This window comes from Chenopodium album, chromosome 22, assembly GCF_948465745.1.
Source record: "Chenopodium album chromosome 22, dcCheAlbu1.1, whole genome shotgun sequence".
In the NCBI taxonomy this organism is placed as follows: domain Eukaryota; kingdom Viridiplantae; phylum Streptophyta; class Magnoliopsida; order Caryophyllales; family Amaranthaceae; genus Chenopodium; species Chenopodium album.
This window is the reverse complement of record NC_137855.1, coordinates 21471899-21494560: the sequence shown is the minus strand read 5'-3', so window position 1 is coordinate 21494560 and position 22662 is coordinate 21471899. Positions and strand designations below refer to the sequence as shown.

At 34.1% G+C, this 22662-nt stretch overlaps 1 protein-coding gene across 1 annotated transcript in view; it reads right to left on the bottom strand.

Moving 5' to 3' along the window:
- Window positions 1-14112, bottom strand: part of LOC145604542 (uncharacterized) — a 37999-nt gene extending 23887 nt beyond the window's left edge. The window contains exons 1-10 of the mRNA XM_081660429.1: window positions 13956-14112; window positions 10799-10962; window positions 10447-10654; window positions 5652-5906; window positions 3002-3126; window positions 2873-2917; window positions 2367-2448; window positions 2213-2281; window positions 1904-2074; window positions 1677-1742 (exon numbers count right to left, since the gene is read on the bottom strand). Coding sequence (XP_081516555.1) covers window positions 1677-1742; window positions 1904-2074; window positions 2213-2281; window positions 2367-2448; window positions 2873-2917; window positions 3002-3126; window positions 5652-5906; window positions 10447-10611 — 978 coding nt within the window. The 5' untranslated portion in view covers window positions 10612-10654; window positions 10799-10962; window positions 13956-14112. The remainder of the gene's footprint in view (window positions 1-1676; window positions 1743-1903; window positions 2075-2212; window positions 2282-2366; window positions 2449-2872; window positions 2918-3001; window positions 3127-5651; window positions 5907-10446; window positions 10655-10798; window positions 10963-13955) is intronic.
- Window positions 14113-22662: the final 8550 nt, after the last annotated feature.

Sequence of the window (22662 nt, the reverse complement as noted above, 5' to 3'; positions counted from 1 at the left end):
TTTCCTTAATCCTCCAAGAACTCATATCACTCTCAATCACACAATTCCAACTTTTTGGTAGGTTTTTCTCTACCCCTTGCAATCCCATCATACTTGGCCTCAATTTTACATGGTCAAACCACCTTAGGCGATTCTCCCTCAATTTGTATTCAACAAGCGTAACCCCTACTTTCTTCCTAATTATCTCAACTTCAACCGATCCTTTCTTGTATGGTACACATCCATCGCAACGTATGCATCTCCGCCACATTCATCTTATGAACGTGACAATGCTTCACCGGGCCTAATTGGGCCTACAAGTCATTCAGTTGAATTTACCATTCAATCTATGAGGCATGCCAGGATCACATAAAAACCCCATAGCACCTTCCATTTGAACCCATGAGCAACATCTCCATTCAATTTCCCCATCCTTTTGAATAAAGGATTGTGGAAGACCTCATTACCAATTTTTCGATCCATGTTTATCGCCTCACCGTTTCCAACACCACTAAACTTACATTCCAAATACTTTGACTTACTTCTACTCCCCTTAGAGCCTTCCAATTTAAATTTCCAAAAATTATCTCCACAATTCCAATTTAATTTCCACACATTCCTTCTCATCAATCAACACAATATTATGAGCAAAAATCATGCACCCCTGCATATCAGCTTGAATTGAACTCATACATTAATACATGACTATGACAAAATAGAAAGGGGTAGGTGTAGAACCTTAATGAACTCAAATTAATTTTAACGGGAACTCTTTAGTCTTCCCAATAGTGGTCTACAATCTCGAGCCAACTCCCGCATATATGTCCTTAATGATGAAAATATAAATATATTTCTGCAAAATGTCTTTCCTTGTTAAAGCCCACCAAAGTATCTTCTTTGGTACTTTATTACATGGCTTCTCCAAAATAATGAAAACACTATATAAATCCTTCTTATCCTGTTAAATCCTTCTTCTTAATTAAAAAAAATAAATATTAAATAAAAACTTTACTCGAAAAAAAAAAAAAAAAAAAAAAAAAAAAAAAAAAAAAAAAAAAAAAAACATTAAATGGACAAGCAAATAATATAGCAAAAACCTACCTTAAATTTGACTTATACATGTACCCATCCATTTCCCCAAAGACATATTGAGATTAACCAAAATCCCAACCCACTTATATAAAATTAACTTCTAACCGACACTTCACCTTTGACCTCCTTACTACAGCCCTTTGCTCCTTCCTTCACCTTCCACTGCTCACTCACTGGGCATGAACAAATACAACTATACAAGTGCCTATACCATAGCAGCATATCACTATTGAAGGCCAAGCTGACCACTATTTTTTTTAGTTCCTATTTTTGCAATCCTATATGTTTCCTTTCCTCAATAGTCATTCAGATAAATCCCCTCACACAAACACATAAACGAACAGAGTGCAATGGGTAACAGGATCCCCTCGAATTTACTTTATCTACTTTCATGCTATAATGTTTTTTACTTGAACTGTATCACACTTCTTCCTGGGATAGTGGTGTCCATACAAGACTTGAACTCTTAGGCAATAACATTTAAAGAAGAATAAGAATCTTATTGTGGATTTAAAGCACGTGACAAGATCTAATGAAGAAGACAATTGTTTGGGAAATTCATTGATCTAAGTGTGTTATCTCTACAAGGAAAGATAAGTTGTTACCTGAGACAACTGATCCTTGTCCCCATACAAATCTTTGTTCTGAACAAGAAGATCTGCTTCTTTTGCCTACAACGGTTAACAAAGAAGAAGAAAAAAAAAAAAGAAAAAAAAAAAAAAAAAAAAAAAAAAAAAAAAAAAAACTTATAAAAAAATTAATTAATAAATATAGAAAATTAATAGATTGGCAATTTGAAGCTGCCAGCAGAGGCAACAGAAAAGCAGCAAACCTTAAGCATTTGAAAACGTTCACCAAGTGGAGGCAGGCCGTCAAGTATTGAGCGAGCCACAAAATCAGATGATTTTGCATGTTTGAAAAAGGGATGCTTAAATAATTTCTCAGAAGTGGGTCGTTTCTTTGGATCCTTCACCAAGCATGCAGCCACCAATTCTTTAAAAGACTGTAAAATTGAGGGAAAATGGTGAAAACAATTGCAATTTGTGCAAAGTTTATCTCTAAACTGCAACCCCCCCCCCCCCCCAAAAAAAAAAAAAAAAAACAAAATAAAAGAAACAAAGAAAAGGGATAGAACCACCACCTTTGAGAATCGCTTATCTCTCTCATAATCAAGACCTGGTGGTGCATTTTGCAAAGTCATCAAAAGAACCTATAAAATTCCATTAAAAAAATAATAAAATGATGATCTAGACAACGCATTGGTCTCTGATATTAGTAGGTAAACATTAATACACCTTCATTGGAGGGTACTTGGAGAATGGGGCATGACCATGAGCAAGCTCAAGAGCTGTTATCCCAAAAGACCATATATCTGCTCTGTTTACACATAAAAATAAACTTTAAAAAATTGCCAGAACCTACCAGTCTTAAGTAGTAAAATTCTTGTTAGGACTTCAGCAGGACAAAGTAATAAATCAATTTTAAAAAATGCAGAGCAAACAGACTCAAAATCAATATCAAAACTACAAATCCCTGAAGACAAAAACAATGATAGTCTCTATATCAAACTCGGGTATTGGTATCAAACACTGATGCATTTTTTGGTGTTAGAGTCAACACTTTTTATAGATATTTTGCAGACTTTGGTCCGAAATAAAGAGTCCAACCCCATGTCCGAGAATCCATTTGATATAGATACATGAATGAAAAAGGGTAAAGACAGGTTATGACCAAGTAAGTTTCAAATTAATTTAAGTTGAGATTAAAGGGAATGACATTGTTGAGATTGCCATGCACATACTTAAAATCATATCCATGCAGTTGTTGCATAACTTCAGGGGCCATCCTGCAAAAAATCAGAGTAATCCTTAAGAGGAATTGATACATAAAAACTTGCAGATAATAAATAAATGAAATTATTGACAAGTACCAGCACGGAGTACCAACGAAGGTATTTCTAGTCCGCTGTCTATCGCCAGTATCAAACATACAAGCTGAGACACCAAAATCTGCCACCTTCACTGTGCCATTGGAGTCAAGTAATATATTTCCAGCCTACAATGCGAAATTCAAAAACACATCATGAGTCAGACATCACGAGCAAATCCAATGTAAAGTTTATACTGAAATATCACATTAGAAGCAATAAAAATAATTTATTCAACAAATCAACTAGTTATTTGGTGTCATTTCTGTAACAAACTTAGAGCTTTATCCTTCTTACACTTTGTTTTGATTCATGATTCCATAAGAAGGCAATCAAGGAGAATTTAGAATATGAATGATAACAACATTCATTATTCTGAACAACCTTACAAGGCATAAAATTCAGTTAATATTATAATATGTTAGGTAGGCGGTGATGGAAAAGGTGATGAAATTATATGAAATCATATGAAATAAGATATGTCAATGTCCAGTCCCAAGTCTTTCGTTTCACCATGAATTTTAATTACCTAGATCGCTTTTTTCTCCATGATTGTCCCGCCCTAAATCTCTCTTTTTCTTCATGAATTTGCATTACCATTTCTCATTGTCTTAAAAGTTTTTTGAGTGGTGGTAGAAATTTCTGAGGATAAAACGAGTCGAGTATGGATTTCCATTAACATGCCATTGTCATGAGAAAATTGTTGCAAAATTAATCAGAGAATAACTACCATTTCTAACATTTGTTATTGCCAACCCATGGGCTAAGGAAGACAAAGGACAAACAGTTACCAATACTATTGCAAACAATTACATGAGTTCGAAAAGGACAATCCAACGAATCCCAACCAAAGTAAATCAAAAATATGTCCTCACTAGCAAAATACAAGGCAAAAGTAAGGACTTGATTTCTTCTGGGGTCTACCCTAAGCATTAATTTCACCTTAATTAGCAACTGAAACAAAAGCTTTTATTCACTGGAAAACCATACTCTTAAGTAAAGAATCTTCAAATTATCATTCTCCAAAAGTGCTAATAAAAGCAAAGACTCTAAGATTCTATCATCGGTGTGACAAGAAAAAAAATAAGGAGATCTCATCAAATAAGCTAGCTCCTACAACTCATGAGGGTTCCTTCGGAAATGAAACACCAGAAAAGTAATACCATCCCTCGAAGAGAGATGAGGAATTAATGAGTAGTAAACAGTTATTTAAAATAAAAAATAATAAAATAAAATAAAAAAAGTTAAGGTTGTACTCTATTGAAATGTCTAGCTATAAAGATAGTACACTCTCCACTACCTTCCTTTAGTTTCCTTACTTAACACCAAGGGAATATAAAAATTTGTGAGCCTAACATCCAAAAACAACCTAAGACCTTATTAATGCATCCATATCGTTGAAGACCATCCTGCCAGGGTTCAAAAATGCAGTCTCACCATCACGTATCAGGTGAGTTGTAGCGGTTTTCAATTTCACCGAACCGAGATTTAGCGGTTTGATGTGGGTTATTAAAATACGCCGCACTTTCAGACCGAGTCTGCCGGTATGCCGATTTCATTACGAATCGCCAGAAAAATCGCTTTGAATTCGCGAAATTTTCTTCGACTCCATTGAAAACCAGAGAGTGAAAAGGGAAATAGGGGGAGGAGATAGAGAGGCAGGAAGAGGAGATGGGTGCTATTTGAGTGGGGCTGTCAGAAAGGTGGGGGGTAGGGAAATGGGTATGGGAGAGGTGTCATTTTCAATACCACTTGTTTTGCTTTTGACACCTTTTGACTACTAACTTTAAACAGAAAATTTGTTCACACTTTATGTGTTACGGTTGTTACCCAATATTTATATTAGTAAACAATTTATTTTAGAGGAATTGTACCAATAATTAATATAATACTAGAATAATTATAATAAAAAATATAATTTGTATTAGAAGAAAATGAAATAAAAATTTAACTTTTAAAATTTATGAGTAATTATATTAATAAACATATAAAATTGTATAACTAAAATTTAGTTACCACATCCGCGATAACCACATCAATTCTGTGTTACATAAGTAAAATCACTAACCGCGTCGATTGGGAATAAAGAATGGTGATTAAATTTGAAATCATGCATAGGGAATGCATGGGAAAATAAAAATAGTGGAATGTTGTTTTACAAAATTGTCTGAAAAAGAGAAAAAAGTAAGTTGGCACATTCACCAAATATATAAAGGAAGATTGAAGGAAATATGGAAAGATTCCAAATGAAAAACTTTTTAAACCCTCCTAATTGGAAACTAAGAACAAAGGGAGTACAGAATTAGATCTTTAGCATTATGATTCATCAATAACTGTTGGCAAGAAGGCAGGCAAATTCAAGCAATGAACCACTGGCTATAAATTTTTTTGCATTATTTCAGGAACTAGCACATAAGCATACAAAGAACTTAACTATTATTTCTTCATCCTTCAATAACTCACAATGCCGAAACAAACTAAAAACTAGAGGTGCTTGGTATTATAATTTCAAGCTTGCTTAAGAAGAGGCAGGACACCAACAAATATCCAATGTAAAAAGGCATCAGAATATGTTGAACGAAGATTTTAAATAATTAAAATAAATAAAAAAAAAATCAATATCAAAAAATTTAAATAAGACAGAAGATACTACCTTCACATCTCTGTGTATATGACCATGAGCATGTAGATAAACAAGTGCTTTAAGAGTTTCACGAAGTAGTGTAGCAATAATAGGTTCCTCAAAGCCTTCTGGATATGTAGACTTCATTATGTGAAGGCAAGATCCTCCCGCCATATATGGCATCACAACCCAGAGACTGTGGCCTGCTGTAAATGAGCAATGTGCACGTAACACATTTGGATGATCAATCAAACTCATTGTATGGACCTCACGACGAATTCCATCCTGCATAAGATGAAGCCCATGCACTCAGTAGTAAAATTAAAATTATGCCAGAATACCAGATTATATCAAGCAAAAAACAAAATCTTCATCCTATATATTTGGGCCTGGATATGACATAAAAAAATAAACATATTATAATATTTTCCACTAAGAAAAATACAGATATTATTTCTGTTGCATCACATAAAATCAGATGAGGTCAAAGCAGAATCAAAAACATCACATACCTAAATGCCTACAGAGTTCAAGAGCTTAATTACAGAACTCTGTTGACTCAAGTACATCATACGGTCAAAATATGCCAATACATGAAGGACAAAGAATATCTTTTATTTATTGAGTGACACTTAACATGAAAGGCAACAATATAGGCCCACAATATTTCTCCATTCACCTAGTTGAGTAAAGGGTTCGTTCTTGACCACTGCCAACAAGGTATTATATATTTCTGAGTTGTAAGGGATTATCGAGTATTAGTAGATGGCCAACACAAATTACAAGGCTAATGCTTTCCCAAATACTGAAACTAACCAATATATGACCAATGCAAAAAATTATGTCAAGTATCATAAACCACCATCTTTCATACAGTAATGAAATACAGTGGATTTTCACAATACTCAACCATTGCTAAGACCACATCTGCAGCAGTCATTCAATTCTATTGCAATACGACCCTCTTTCCACCTCCATAAAACGTGTGGTTCTCTGATAATTAGGAAGGTTTGTTAGTGATTTTACTTATTTAACCAAAAGAAAACCATACAACCAAAAGTTAGCCATTAACAAGTACAAGGGCACATTGGAGATATATAAAAAAAGTAGAGGGTCAATTTAGAATATGCCAAGGAGAATATATATATATATATATATATATAGGGTTGAGATCCAATGAGAAGCATCTTATAATGAGAAGGATGAGAAGTAATCTTAACCGTGCAAATTGATCCAACGGTTTACATTTTACTTTTGCAACATGCACATTTAGCAGAAAAGTTATGCACGTTTAGTACATAAATTATGCACATTTTATTCAAAAATTAAGCACATTCTTTTTTAATGTCATTTTCCTCCTCACTGTAATAAACTCTCTCTCTCCTCCATTGAAGCTTATTCAAGCTATAAGTTCTAATATTATACTGTAGATGAGAAACTAAATGTGGCTGTAAGCTACTAGCAAACCAGGTAATAAGGATCGAATTTCCAAGCTTCTCTACATAGTTGAGTTCGAATGTCGAATTGCGGACACTCCCGAATCATTATAATGATGAATTCTGGAAACCATTCTCGATTTATAATGATGAAATGTGGAAATCATCAATCAATTGACTTTTAAATCATAAATAGATAAACCTTGCTCATTCAAAGAATATTCAACAATTTGTTCATTTTATTAAAATATATGCATCTTTAATACATAGGATTTGCATATTTCGGTTAATTAATACGCACATTTTTTTAAAAAAAAAAATGCACATATAGCTTTAAAGTTATGCATGTTAAAGTTTTATTCTTTGATATAATCCTTTGTATGTTTGCTAATGTCCACAACTTATTTTCAAGAGAATGAAATTCTTTGAAAGCTGAAAAAATAAAATTGGTGGGAAAAGAGATGATGTAGGGAGGAGAGGAAGACAGAGAAGAGAGGGGAAAGAAATGGGAAAATTTCTAATCTTCTTTTGAAATCTGAAAAAATAAATGGGGAAGAGTGATGAATGGGGTGGAAGGACAGGGAAGGATACGGGAAGAGAAAGAAAAACAGGGAATTACTTTAGATTACATTATTTACATTTTTGCCATTAGTGAGTCTTTTAATGAGAGCCATTAGATCATCTTATCTGAACGTATCAGATTACTTCTCATTATAAGACCCTTCTCTCTCTCTCTCTCTCTCTCTCTCTCTCTCTCTCTCTCTCTCTCTCTCTCTCTCTCTCTCTCTCTCTCTCTCTCTATATATATATATATATATATATATGAGGCTCTCGTGAGAATTTTTCTTATGTGAGAACACTCTTTATGTTCTACATTTTAACTCTTATGTTCTAAATTTTGAATTTGATGTTCTACACTTATCCTTACGTGTTCTAAATTAAATCAAATGTTTAAATTTGGTACTCACATGTTCTAAAACATAAATTAGTTAAGTTTGATATCATAAATTTTAAAAAGCTTGTTCTAAAATTTTAACTTATATATTCTAAATTTAAAACGTGTGTTCTAAGATTTTAATTATATGTTCCAGATTTTAAAGCGTATGTCCTATTTTTTTACTCGTATATTCTAAATTTTTTACTCACACTTTCTATGTTCTTTATCAGTTTGTTCTAAGATTTTATTCACATGTTCATAATCTTAAATCAGATATTCTAAATTTTACTCATTCTAAATTTTAATCACTTGTTTAAATTCTTAAATTTGATGTTCTAAACATATTCCTCACACTGATGTTCTAAATTATTACTCATATGTTCTAAATTTTAATTTGAGTCACATGTTCTAAATTTTAAAATTTAGAACATGTGACTATTTTGAACATATGAGTAATAAATTAGAACATCTGTGTGAGTAATAAGTTTAGAACATCTTATTTAAGAATTAGAACAAGTGATTAAAAATTTAGAAAATTTTGCTTTAAGGAATTTTAAACATACTAGTAAAATTTAGAACATCTGATTTAAGATTATGAACATGTGAATAAAATTTTAAAACATCTGATTTAAGTATATAAACATGTGAATAAAAATTTAGAACAAACTAATATAGAATATAGAAAGTTTGAGTAAAGTATTTAGAACATACGAGTAAAAAATAGAACATATGCTTTGAAATCTGGAACATATAATTAAAATTCTTAGAACACATGTTTTAAAATTTAGAACATATAAGTTAAAATTTTGGAACAAGTTACTTAAAATTTATGACATCAAACTTAACTAATTTATGGTTTTGAACATGTGAGTACTAATTAGAAAATTTGATTTAATTTAGAACACCTCAGAAAAAGTTTAGAACATCATATTTAAAATTTAGAACATAAAGAGTGTTCTCACATATAAAAATTCTCACATAAGAAAAATTCTCACGAGAGTCTTCCCCTATATATAAATATATATGTATATGTATATATATATATGTATATGTATATATATATATATATATATATATATATATGTATATATATGTATATATATATGTAGGGGAAGGCTCTCGTGAGAATATTCTTATGTGAGAATTTTTTTTTTATGTGAGAACACTCTTTATGTTCTAAATTTTTACTCGTATGTTCTAAATTTTAAATCTGATGTTCTAAACTTTTCCTTAGGTGTTCTAAATTAAATCAAATGTTCTAATCTAGTACTTACATGTTCTAAACCATAAATTAGTTAAGTTTGATGTCTTAAATTTTAAATAACTTGTTCTAAAATTTTAACTTATATGTTATAAATTTTAAAACGTGTGTTCTAAGACTTTTAATTTTATGTTCCAGATTTTAAAGCGTATGTTCTATTTTTTTACTCATATATTCAAAATTCTTTACTCGCACTTTCAATATTCTATATCAATTTGTTCTAAATTTTTATTCACATGTTCATAATCTTAAATCAGATGTTCTAAATTTTACACATATGTTTAAAATTTCATAAAGCAAATTTTATAAATTTTTAATCACTTATTTTAATTCTTAAATCAGATGTTCTAAAACATATTACTAACATAAGTGTTCTAAATTATTTCTCATATGTTCAAAATTTTAATTTGAGTCACGTGTTCTAAATTTTAACTCGCATGTTCTGAATTTTTACTCATATGTTCTAAATTTTTTACTCACATGTTCTAAATTTTAGATCAATTCTCATATAAGTATGAATTCTCACATATGAACCTATTCTCACCGGATCCCTCCCCTATATATGTATATATATATATGTATATGTATATATATATATATGTATATGTATATGTATATATATGTATATGTATATATATATATATATATATATATAAAGTGCAATAATGAAAGGCTTTACATAGAATTTTTCATAAGATGGCCATTACTTGAACCAATTTTTACTTCATTTATTTTGTCCTCCACTCAATAACATACAAGACTGCCATGATGGGTACACTCCAGAACTCAGAAGAAGTCTTTAATGTTTAGAATCCAATGTACATGGTATAAGCCTACTAATCAGGTCATCTCCCATATAGGCCACCATTGTAAATTTGTAACTCTATCGCCCTACTCATATTTATAGGGACTCCAAAATATTTACAACTTTAAATAATGAAATAGAAAACACATACAATAGTAATCACATGCTCTAGAGAGAATATTTCCAATAGGCAATAAGTAAATGGAATGGTTGCAACTACATTCAAATAATAGTAATCACGTGCTCTAGAAAGAATACTTCCAAACGAAGTATTTTACAATTATGAAAAAGTAGGCAACAAGTAAATGAAATGATTGCAACAACTAGATTCAAATAATATTTCCAAGTCATACAATGAGTGCAGAAATAATACGGTAAGCACATACCAGGTCATTATTGCATCTCTCTAGATCAAGAACCTTAATAGCAACTACCTCATTGAACGGAATACAAAGAGCCCTGTACACAGTAGCACTCACACCTTCCCCAACTTCCTCATACAACTTGTATTCCTTTGCATCAACAGGATATTTTTTCTCTAGGACCTCCATTGTCCTTATAGTGCCATTCTATTATCCTCTTCACTCTCAGATGCTGCAGATAGCATAGGAAAAAAAATAAATGCAAAAACCAAAGCAAATATAGACATCCTCCAGATGGACAGCATATTCCCACAACTCAGAAGCTTGTGGAAGCATTGCTCACAAAATAATAGCCTAGTAGAGACAAGTATTATACCTATGAAGGAGCACCCACTAGTAGTAACACAAGTCCCAATTGCTGTAAGCTAAAATACCTAGGCTTTTACAGAATCCACTACCTCTGGCAATACACAACAGAATCTTGATTCTCTTTGTTGATACCTAATATCAGATACGGTGCTAAACTCCACTAAATCGCATCTGAAAAGAATCTCTAGAAGCATTAGTTGGGGATATATATCACATTTTTGGATCCAAGACCATTTAATTTCCAAAAATTGACAACAATAGATCTAAAGATACCATATAGGGACACACGCCAATAGTAAGCCAGCAGAAAAAACACCAACAGGAATATTTGTGCACATAGATACAGCAGTTTTATTAAACAATTACGTTCATAGGTGTCTAATGATAGAACATAAGATATACCAGAAAACCACTATAAAACACCATCAGTTCACACTACAATTTTAAAGCATATACACCCTCCGTTCGTTGCATTTTGTTTAACAAAGAAGGAAGGAGAAGAAGGGGAGGGAAAGAGGATGAAGGGGAGGGAAAGGGGAGGAAGGGAAGGGAAAAGGTGAGCTCCATTTTCTCTCCAAATCTTTCCAACCTTGGGGATTATGCTTATTAAAGAGGGAAGAAAAATGGATCTCTTCCTCTCCTTCACCTTCCTTCCCCCAAAACTTTACCCAAACAAGAAAAAGTTTCCTCCTCCCATTCTCTTCTCTTCTTTTCCCTTCATTTCCTTTTGTCCAAACAAAGTGTAAATATTAACTCCATATGCTAATTGAGAGTCAAAGTTTAAGTCTGACTATAAGAAGAAAATTAATTCGTCGTAGCGGTTAGTTTCATGATATCTATTATTTTTCAGAAAATTTTGCCCAAAATAATACAACATTTTTCTACTTTTCCCACAATAATATTATCTTTTGATTTTTTTTAATAAAATCCAAGCTATGATACTATGTACTCGTAGCAACCCAGCAAGTCACCAAACCTTAATTTTCGGTTGCCAATCTATGTGTCATGTTCTAATTGACTTAAACTTTTTATTTAAATATGAAAATAATTTTATTTTTATTTTTATAATTCTAATAATTACAATAATATAATAACCCTCCCCCTCTTTCTCTGTCTTCCTCTCCCTAGTTCTTTCTCTGTCTTCCCCTCCCATGAGACCCCACCACCGTAGCTTCCTTTCTTCCCCTTCTTCTTCCTCTACAGATGCCCCTTTGCTCCTTTCTCTCTCCTCCCCATCAATCCACCACGCCACTTCCTCTTTACCTAACCTGCCTTCTCCTCTTCTTCTCTCTTTCTATTTTTGGGTTGGGTGGTTTCCAAGGGGGATTGATATTGTCTTTAAGATGGTTAGGGTGGATTCCATGGGGCGATGGCAATGCTGGTGTTTGGATTTTTTTGGGGAAAGGTGGTTGTCTTCATGGCTTTGAGGGCGGAGGGGTAGGTGCGCATTCGGTGGAGGCGTTCGGAGGTGATTTCCATGTTGGATTGTGAGGTCAGGGCGGGGGCAGTTGGCGTAGAGGGGAGCAAAAGTGGTGATATGTTTGTTTTTTTCAAGGAAGGAGAGTGGTGGTGGGGAAGTGTTGGATATGGTGGATGGGTTTGGAGTTGGCTTCAGTGAAGGCGTGGATGGTGGATTGGTGATTTTGGTAGTGGTGGAGGGAGAGCAACTTTTTTTTAAATTTCATTTTACTGATGAATAATAAGTTAATTGTATTAATAATGTAAATAAAAAGGAAAAGGGAAAAAAATAACGTGTTGTTTATGTAATCGGTCATTTAGATTTGTACGAGTATAATACCCCTTAAGGTTGGATTATTCTAGAATAATTAAAAAGTGGGATTATTTTGGAAGAATCAAACAAAGGCTGGGTTTGGAGTTGGCTTCAGCGAAGGCGTGGATGGTGGATTGGTGATTTTGGTAGTGGTAAAGGGAGAGCAATTTATTTTTTAATTTCATTTTATTGATGAAAAATAAGTTAATTATATTTATAATGTAATTAAAAAGGAAAAGGGAAAAAAATATCATGTTTATGTAATCGGTCGATTTGTACGAGCAGTGTTTTTGAGGCGCAAGGCGATCAGGGGACGAGGCGTTTTGGGTTAGGCGCAACCGAGGCGCACTTGAGGCGCACATGAGGCAAATTTCAGCCCATATACTGCGCCTCACTTCAAAGAGGCGCACTGAGGCGCGCCTTAGGCGCAGCAAAACCCCTCTCGCCTCAGTGCGCCTTGAGCTTTTTTATGCCTTGAGCTTTTTTATACATTGTGTACGAGTATAATACCCCTTAAGGTTGGATTATTCTAGAATAATTAAAGAGTTGGATTTTTATTTTGGAAGAATCAGGCAAAGGTTGGATTATTCTTCCCTAAGTAAATTGTAGTTTTAGGTATTGTGAAAATGTCGGAATACTAGTATATTATTTACATACATGAATAATAGAAGAACCCTATTCTGATTCCCAAATCGGGCATAGACTAGTTGCAAAATTTATAATGTGCCTTGATGCAACACGTGTTAGCTCGTTAATTCATTGTGCACAACAATTAGATTCATTTTCGGAAACAAGTAAGCTCAGTAATTTATTTTATGACCCATATCAATGTATCATGTTTGTCACATAAGATTTTACAAATCATTTATCTGTAACATACAAGTTTCTTCTCACATGCCTAATGATTTTGCACCTTATATGAGCAGGCCCATCCCTGAGCAAGGGCAGGTGGGGCAGCTGCCCTGCCCAGGGAAATAAGGGCCATTTTCATGTTTTCGTCCTGACATTAAAGAGTATAAACCAAAGCCTGCAACACATTAGCAACCAAAGTTGACTTAATTATCAAAGTAATCTCGAAAAACTACGTTTAATTCTTATTTCATAGTTCGATCTTAACATTAAAGGGTTCTGCAATACATTAGCAACCATTTTTGATTCAATTATCACACAAGATAGGAAGAAAAGGCATATTTGATTCAATGATCAATTAGGCTCATAATTTTATTTATTAACGACAGAATCGCTGGTTATTATCTTTCATGATCTTAGTAATTAAAACCAATAGTTCAGATTTCCGAACCCTAAACTAACTACACTGACAAATTAATTATATTAAATTAAACCCTAGATTGTGATATTGATACGATGATTACAAAAGGAAACAACAACTTACCTCAGAGAGCTGCTTCAAAGGGGGACACAGGTATTAGAACATCATATGCGCTTTAATGGAGAACTGAGAAAGAGAAGGAAGAGGTATAGCTACGTTCATCCGGGTTTTTATTTTTTTTATTTTTTGTTTGTTTGTTTTTTCCTTTTTGAGTTGTTGACATTTGACAATTACCAATTAGAGGCAGAGCAATTCAATGGGTTGGACCGTCGGAGCCTTGAAGGGGATGTCAATTCGGGTTAACTAGTCGATTTCGGGTTAGATTTATCAGTTTCGCGCAATAATGGATTACTGTATAAAAAGTTGAATGATTAGCAGGCCGATTCAGGTAAATTTTGAAAATCATTCAGTCGGCTTGGTTTAGCTTTTTTTATTGCATTTTCTATATAAGTTGGGTCCTAATCAGGTCGGGTGGTAATCGGTTCGGATAATAATCAGCTCGAGTTTAACAAAATCGATTTAAAAATGGGTTTTTCGTATTTAAAGGGGATTTTTATTCAAAACAAAACGGGTCATTATCGCTTCAAGTTGTAATTGTTCAAGTCATTATCAGTCTAGTTTAAACTGGGTCGGTTTGTAAACGGGTTTCGATTCAAAACAGATCGGGTGATATCGGGTTGGTCATCATCTATACAAGTCATAATTGAACTGGGTCTCTTTGAAAACAGATATTGGTTCAAAACATATCTGATAAAATCAAGTCTGGTCATTATCGGTTTAAGTCAAATCGATTTAGGTTGGTCGGTTTGATAACGGGCCTATTTTCGGTGTCTTATTGTGCCTTCAGGTTGCAGGCTCTTCAAAGGAGGGGAGAATGTGCCTATGACTCTCCCACATTGGAAGTTGAGGAGAACGAAGCCATCCATATATGAGGGTTGATACCTCAACTACATAGAGGCCTTTGTGTAAGACTTTTTGTCTTGCACCAAAACAAATTCTTGCGGTCTACAGAGGATTATATCTTGTAGTGGTGTCATGTTGACTCGGGGTGTTACATCATATGTTGGTGCATGAGTGATTTGGCTATTGGCTCTAAATATAGCACAACTAGATAAAGCCCGTGCGATGCACGGTTTTTGACCACTTATAGTATTGATTTAAACCCGATTTTGCAATCTTTACCCCTCTTTCTAACCTGTTTTTGAATGAAAATGTTTTATCTCGGCCTTGTCCCCCTTTGTTTTTGTTAGTCCATGTTTTGCAGGTTTTATGACTCATTTTGACAATAAACATTCAAAGCATGGAATGTGTTCAAGGCAAGAAATTAGAGAAAGGAGAGCCCGCTTCTGGTGGAGCGGGCGTGCACCTCTCCAGGAGCGAGCGCTCCTCAACTTAAGTCACAATCTGCCCAATCCTGACCTGTGAGGAGCGGGCGTGCTCCCACCTTGGAGCGGGCGGGCGATCCTTCCTTTGAAGATCAAATATGTCTATGATGTGGAACAAGGGAGCGAGTGACAGGCTAAAGTCATATCACCTAATCAAAAATAATTACCTAAGTCCACTAGCTTATGCAGATAGGGAAGTAGTGTCGAATCCACAAGGAAACAAGTCTTTCTACTCCTAATTAATTATTATAATCTAAATTATTAAGGTAACCAATATTTTTGTGAATAAAATCTATGCTACGAAGATTATAAGTAAGGAGAATAATTAGGGAAGAAATCAATAATAATAAAGCCTAGGGCATAGGTTCACTAATAAACAATATTCCAGGGTAAAACATAATAATCAATCATCAATGCATTAATTAATCAGATCATAAAGGTCTTTCGCTACGTACTACAATCACATAGTTAATTTACCGGTATTAAATCTCATCTCTCGAATCTCGACCTAACCATTTATAAATTAATCTACCTATTGCAACTAAGCCTAAACATCAATTCTCATATCATCTCTCGAATCTCGAATCAATATTGCTAAACTCATACAATTAAACCTGGCCAAATCTAATTTCATAGCATTTAAACAATCAATAGGACATCAATCAAGCATTAACAATTAATAATTATAAATCACCCCTTCATATTATTTATTAGATCCCCCTAAACTCTAGAAAGAGAACTACTCAGACATGATTAAAGCTAAACAAAACAAAGTAAATAAACAAGACATAAGGAATTGAACTAATGAAATACTGAGATTAATAAAAGAGAAATCGTACCAAGACGACGGAATTACAATGGAGTTTTAGGAACAAGAGAAAATAAAAGTCTAGAGAGAGAAAGTCTAAGTAGAGAGAGAAGAAAATAAAACTAAAGTGTAGAGAAGTAAAAAGAAGTACTAATCTTGCCTAATAAAATTACATTAATACTAAGCAAGAGTCCAAAACTGAACATAACTAATCGGAGCTAAATCACTCCCTCTCAAACACACGCACCCGGTCGGTCCCTCTTCTTTCTCGCGCCCGGCCGGGCGCGTGCTCCGGGAGTGAGAGCTGCTGGGGGTTGCTTCGCCCCGCCCGGCCGGGCGCGCCTTCGGGCGGCCACTGGTGGATCCGGGCGAGGCTTCTTGGCCTCGAGGCTTCCTCCTTGGGCCTCCGAACTTGGCCCAATTGTCTCGTATTTCCAAAACCGAGCCCTTAGTCACCGATTTTCTTCTTCTAATCGGTCTTGGGCTATCAAAAGTGATCGTGGTCTTCTAACGCTTGTAGATGCTCTTCGAAAATCCGAAAAAATGCTCCAAGTATGCAAATTCCTATGAAACTCAAGCAAAACTACAAAAACACTGGAAAACACCAATTAGTAATTGATGTGTTCATTATATATATATTTTTACCCCCGTCCCTTGGTCGTAATTAGTGGAAAACACTGGAAAACACTACTAATTACGACCAAGGGACGGGGGTAAAAATATATATATAATGAACACATCAATTACTAATTTGTGTTTTCCAGTGTTTTTGTAGTTTTGCTTGAGTTTTGTAGGAATTTGCATACTTGGAGCATTTTCCCGGGTTTTCGAGGAGCATCTACAAGTGTTGGAAGACCGCAACCACTTTTGATGGCCCAAGACCGATTGGAGGTAACAAATCGGTGACTAAGGGCTCAGTTTTGGAGTTACAAGGCACTTGAGCCAAGTTCAGAGGCCCAAAAGAAGAAGCCCGAGGCTAAAAAGCCTCGCCCGGATCCACCATGGGCCGCCCGAAGGCGCGCCCGGCCGGGCGCGGCGAGGCACCGTTTGAGGAAGCCCGCGCCCGGAGCACGCGCCCGGCCGAGCGCGAGAAGATGCTTTGAGAAGAAAAGGACGGGCCTGGTCGGGCGAGCCACTGCCCGACCGGGCGCGTGTTGCTTTGAGGACTTAGTTGTTTCCGTTCAGTTTTTGTTTAACGAATAATGCTTGCTTAGTATTAATGTAATTTTATTAGGCAAGATTAGATACCTCTTTTTCACTTCTCTTACTCTAGTTTTTAATTCCTTCTCTCTCTACTTAGACTTTCTCTCTCTAGACTTATTTTCTCTCTTGTTCCTTAAACTCCATTGTAATTCCACCGTCTTGGTACGATTTCTCTCTTATTAATCTCAATATTTTATTCATTCAATTTCTTCATGTCTTGTTTAATTATTATGTTTAGTTTATATTTAATCATGTCTGAGTAGTTCTCTTTCTAGGGTTTATGGGGATCTAATAAATAATATGAAGGGGTAATTTTATGATTATTAATTGTTAATGCTTAATTGATTTCCTATTGATTGTTTGAATGCTATGCAATTAGATTTGGTCAGGTTTAATTGTATGAGTTTAGCAATATTGATTCGAGATTCGAGAGATGATTTGAGAATTGATGTTTAGGCTTAGTTTCAATAGGTAGATTAATTTATAAATGGTTAGGTCGAGATTCGAGAGATGAGATTTAATACCGGTAAATTAACTCTGTGATTGTAATACGTAGCGAAAGCCCTTTATGATCTGATTAATTAATGCATTGATGATTGATTATTATGTTTTACCCTGGAATATTGTTTATTAGTGAACCTATGCCCTAGGCTTTATTATTATTGATTTCTTCCCTAATTATTCTCCTTACTTATAATCTTCGTAGCATAGATTTTATTCACAAAAATATTGGTTACCTTAATAATTTAGATTATAATAATTAATTAGGAGTAGAAAGACTTGTTTCCCTGTGGATTCGACACTACTTCCCTATCTGCATAAGCTAGTGGACTTAGGTAATTATTTTTGATTAGGTGATACGACTTTAGCCTGTCAGTAATAAAAGTGGCTCGAAAGAGCTTAAACACTACTAATTACGACCAAGGGACGGGGGTAAATCTCTATATAAAATGAACATATCAGCGAGCGTGCACCCTTTGAAAAGCGAGCGCTCCTCCTAGGCACCTTCGAATATGCCTTTCTTTGAAGGAAGCTGGAGAGAGCATGCAGCACCCAGGAGCGGGTGCTCCTAGCTGAGGAGCGAGCACTCCTCATTGTGGAGCGGCCGCTCCTTGCTGGGAATCCGTTTTATTTTGACGGGTTTACCTATGTGTTTCGGGAAGTATAAATACTTCCCCTTTAGCTCATTTGTAACCTAGACAGCAGTAGCCCGAAAAAGCTACACATACATTCATCGTATGTGGGAGCCCAAGATCCACTTGTTTCAGATTTCATTCAAATTAAATGAAAATTCAAAGGTTTGAATTTCAAATTATTTGTCATTTCCAATGCAGCAATTAATCCTCGTAGAGAGAAAGGGCGAAATGGGCGACGATAGAGTCTCGATGGAAGATGAACAATAAATCCTTGAAGCTGCTTCATTATATTTGCAGAAGCATAAATTTACATCAACCGCAAAGGTTATTCGATTTAATTGAACAAAATAATCGGTGTGTACCTGAGAATGTTGAGAACAAGTTAATTAGGTTTCGGAATTTTCGATTTGGAGGTTTTCAAATTGGATATATTCTAGTTAATTATGTAAACGTGTATATATTATTTTGCAGAATCTATTGTGCTAAATATTTTGCGGTTTAATTGACTTATTCTTTCTCCATTAATCGTATTCAATTTGTAAATGGGTATGTTTGCAGAATATACTCAATTTCAATTGAAGTAGTGAAATGGCTATGCTCTTCCTATCGATTTCAAATAAATTTGGATTATATGTTGGAATATTATATTAATTATTTGTTATAGGCACACAAGTAACCGAGGGCATATTGATTAATAAATAATGAGGAGATTTGAAGGCCGACAACAACAATGGTTGAAAATGGTGTTAGGTCGTCGACAATGGCGGAAAACCCCCAAAATATTCGAACAATGTTATTAGAAATTTTTTTAGTAACTCAGGAAATTATACTTGGTACGCACAAATTTGAAAACGACACAACAATTCATACTATAAATTTTAGTAACATAGGGAAGTACATTTGGTAAGCACATATCGATTCCCAGTAACGTGATTGTTTAAAAGCAATGTTTCTCCCTTCTATTATATTTTTTTTGTTACCTTTTTAGTGATCTTGTGTAATTATTTTTTTGGTAATTTAAACTACCAAAGGTTTGAGGAATAAAGGCTGCCCTATCAAGTAAGAATATAGATAATTTAGCAATGATGATTTTTTTAGAAATTGTAATAATCATTTAGTTTGAAATTTGTCATATGTCACAATCAAAATTATTGAGTAAATACTATAAATTTGTTGACAGATCACTTTCAAACAATTAAACAGTGTATACTTGTCAAATGAACTTTCTATATTACAGAGTATAAAATTGTAATAAATGTATTGTTTCTTCTCAAATCCTTAACAAACTAGCATCACGATTTGATATGGTCCTCTGAAAAAATAATCTTTGGCTTGTATTTCATTCTATATAAAATATTTAATTGAAAAGTCTTCATTTGTAAATAGTCGTTATTGATATGCGACATATCTTATATAATAAAATACTAAAAGACGGTAAAGAGGTTATCAATACTATAATCTCTTTTCACTTGGAAATAGTGTTTAACTTGAGCCCTTATTAATCAACTTATATTAAAATCAGTTTTAAGTTTTTTAAGAGGTGTTAAACCAAAGGCAGGTCAAGAAATTATTGTTTTTTTTTTTGGTAATTATTATTATTATTATTATTACTAGCTACTACTTCTACTCCCCCACACACTCATACTTTTTAGTTAGGTTAGTACATTATTTAGTAATCGATTATATTTTTTGAGGGAATGTTACAGTGAAAATTATAATTTTTTAAAATAAATAATGGTTTTGAGGAAAAAAGGCCGCCCTATCAAGTTAAGAATATAAATAATTTAGAAATGAAGAATTTTTAGCAATTGAAATAATCATTTAGCGTGGGAAATAAGATACATGAGCAAAAATAATGAAGTAAACACTATTGTTATTTTTGTTTTTTCATTTTTTTTGAAAGAAACACTGTTGTTGTCATTATTATTATTATTATTATTATTATTATTATTATTATGATTACTTATTATGTTTATAACTAATATTACTACCCCCCCCCCCACCCCATCTTTTTTCATTTGGTTAGTACATTAATTAGTAACCTTGTATATGTTAGTGAAAAACAGTAGAATATAACTTTATTAATTAGTAACAGATAAGATGATTCATGAAATTAGTTATTGTAGACACCCATTTATGTCTCCCCAAAACCAAACCCAATGACGAATACCTTTCATGTCGAATGATAATCGAATGAAGTGAAAGTGTGAAAAGTCTTGTGATACGGTTAGTTTCTATTAAAATCTTTTCTGTTTTCGAAAATCAACTCTATTTTATGAAAATAGCCAATCCAGTTTAGTTTGGTCCATGATAAGGGTCCAATAATAGTGTAGTTGTATGGGGCTCGCAAAGAGCTTTCCAACGACATATTATAAGCCCAGTTCCGATGAATATTGAGGAAGTTATGACCAAAATACTAAACTGGGCTCGGTTTGATCCTCACATGCGGCCCAATGATCTAGGGGAGGGCCCAATGTCAATTATCATTCCTAAAGCTATAAGGATTGATTATAGTCTTCTAGAACTCTCTAGTAGGTTCTCTTAAATCCTAATGGAATTAGGATTGATAATTGTGTCTTTATGAGTTTTTCTTGGAATAAAATATTGTCTTATGAAAAATTACAATTTTAGCCTTTGTACGAACTCTCCAGATCAATTTTGATTGATAATTGGACTCCGTATTGAAAGCGCGTGAAAATCCAAGCCATCGCCAAACGACAGGCTTATCGCCACGCGACAAGGCTTGTCTGTACACACCCAAAATTCGAGTCTTTAAAAACAATAAGAGTAACCTTTAACTTTAAAAAAAAAACCAACCATCGAGCTCTGGGAGTGTTACTGCTACACTTATTTTCCGTAGAAAATAAATGCAAAGCAAAAATAACATAATATTTAAATAAACTAAGTGGTCTAAGTTGTGGCAAAATAAAATATATATAGTCATTACATCAAAACTGCAATTATTTTGAAAACACTAGTTAAAAGGAAATAATTAAACTCGGAAATAACTAAATTGTCTTAGCTACGTGATTATTTGATCCGTGCCATTTATGGCACCTTTAGGCTATGTTTTCTTTATATTTCTATGCTCGTTTTTAGTTGTTTGTGTCGTGTTTATAGAAAATAATGCTCGATTTGTGTTATTTTGTGTTAGTTTAGAGAAATGCATGCTTTTGATGGTTTTCTTATCATTTTATTCATTTCTCGGCTATTTCTCTCGCTTCTCCGTTTCTTTGTGTTGTTTTGTAGGTACGTCGCGGGCCATATGCATGGAAATTGAAAATAGCACCCACTAGCATCAATATGCACTTTTCGGAATTGAATTTGAGTTTGAAACAAAGGAAAACGAAGGATTGCAAAGTTTCAAATAGGACCTTTGTTCATTGTTTCAGCCATATCTCAAGTTTTACAACTCGGATTGATGTGATTCAAGTTGGGTTGGAAACTAGACTTAAAGAGCTTTCCAATGATAGGTCGCACGTCCTCATATGATTTATAGATTGAGAGTTACAACCTTCCGAAGTTAGCCCTGAAATTCTGCCGCGGGCGCGGGCTACAGTACCCGCGGGCGCGGGGTTGCTGCAGCTCCAAAACTGTCGTTTTTGGGCAGTAAGCACCCGCGGTTGTCCCGAGGGCTCCCCGAGGGTGCGGGCTTGCCGCGGACGCGGCTATCGGGGTTTCCGTCTTCCTCCGCGGGCGCGGGTTTCCGGGTCTTTCACGATTTTTAAGCTTCTTTTCTTCTTTTGTATATATAGTTTTTTGTTTCCTTTTTTCTTGATTGATGTAATTCTTTAGTTTTAGAATAGTTTTCTCTCTCTTAGGTTGAGAGCTTCTCTCTCTAGTTTAGGAGTAGTTTTAGAGAGAGAAAGTGAAGAATTTCAATGGTGATTGAGAGATTGAAGATGCAAGTGTGACAATTGTGTTGGAGATCTTCCTAGTTATCAATGAGCATTTCTAAACTCTATCTCATTCAATTGTTTTGTTTAATTTGATGTTTGTTTGGTTTGATTTTGATATTTGATGTTTGATTAGAGTAATTGTTCTTGATATTTTGTTGATTCTTGTTTTCTATAGTTGATAGTAGATTTGATGATGATGTTTCTTGAGTAGTTTACTTGCTAGGGTTTGGGTAAACATGTGTGATTGATGGATTGAGATTGATTTGGGAATTTGAGTAGTTCTTGTGTTGTGATTAAATTGATTCATGGAGGTTTGCATGTTGCATAAGTTTGATTGGA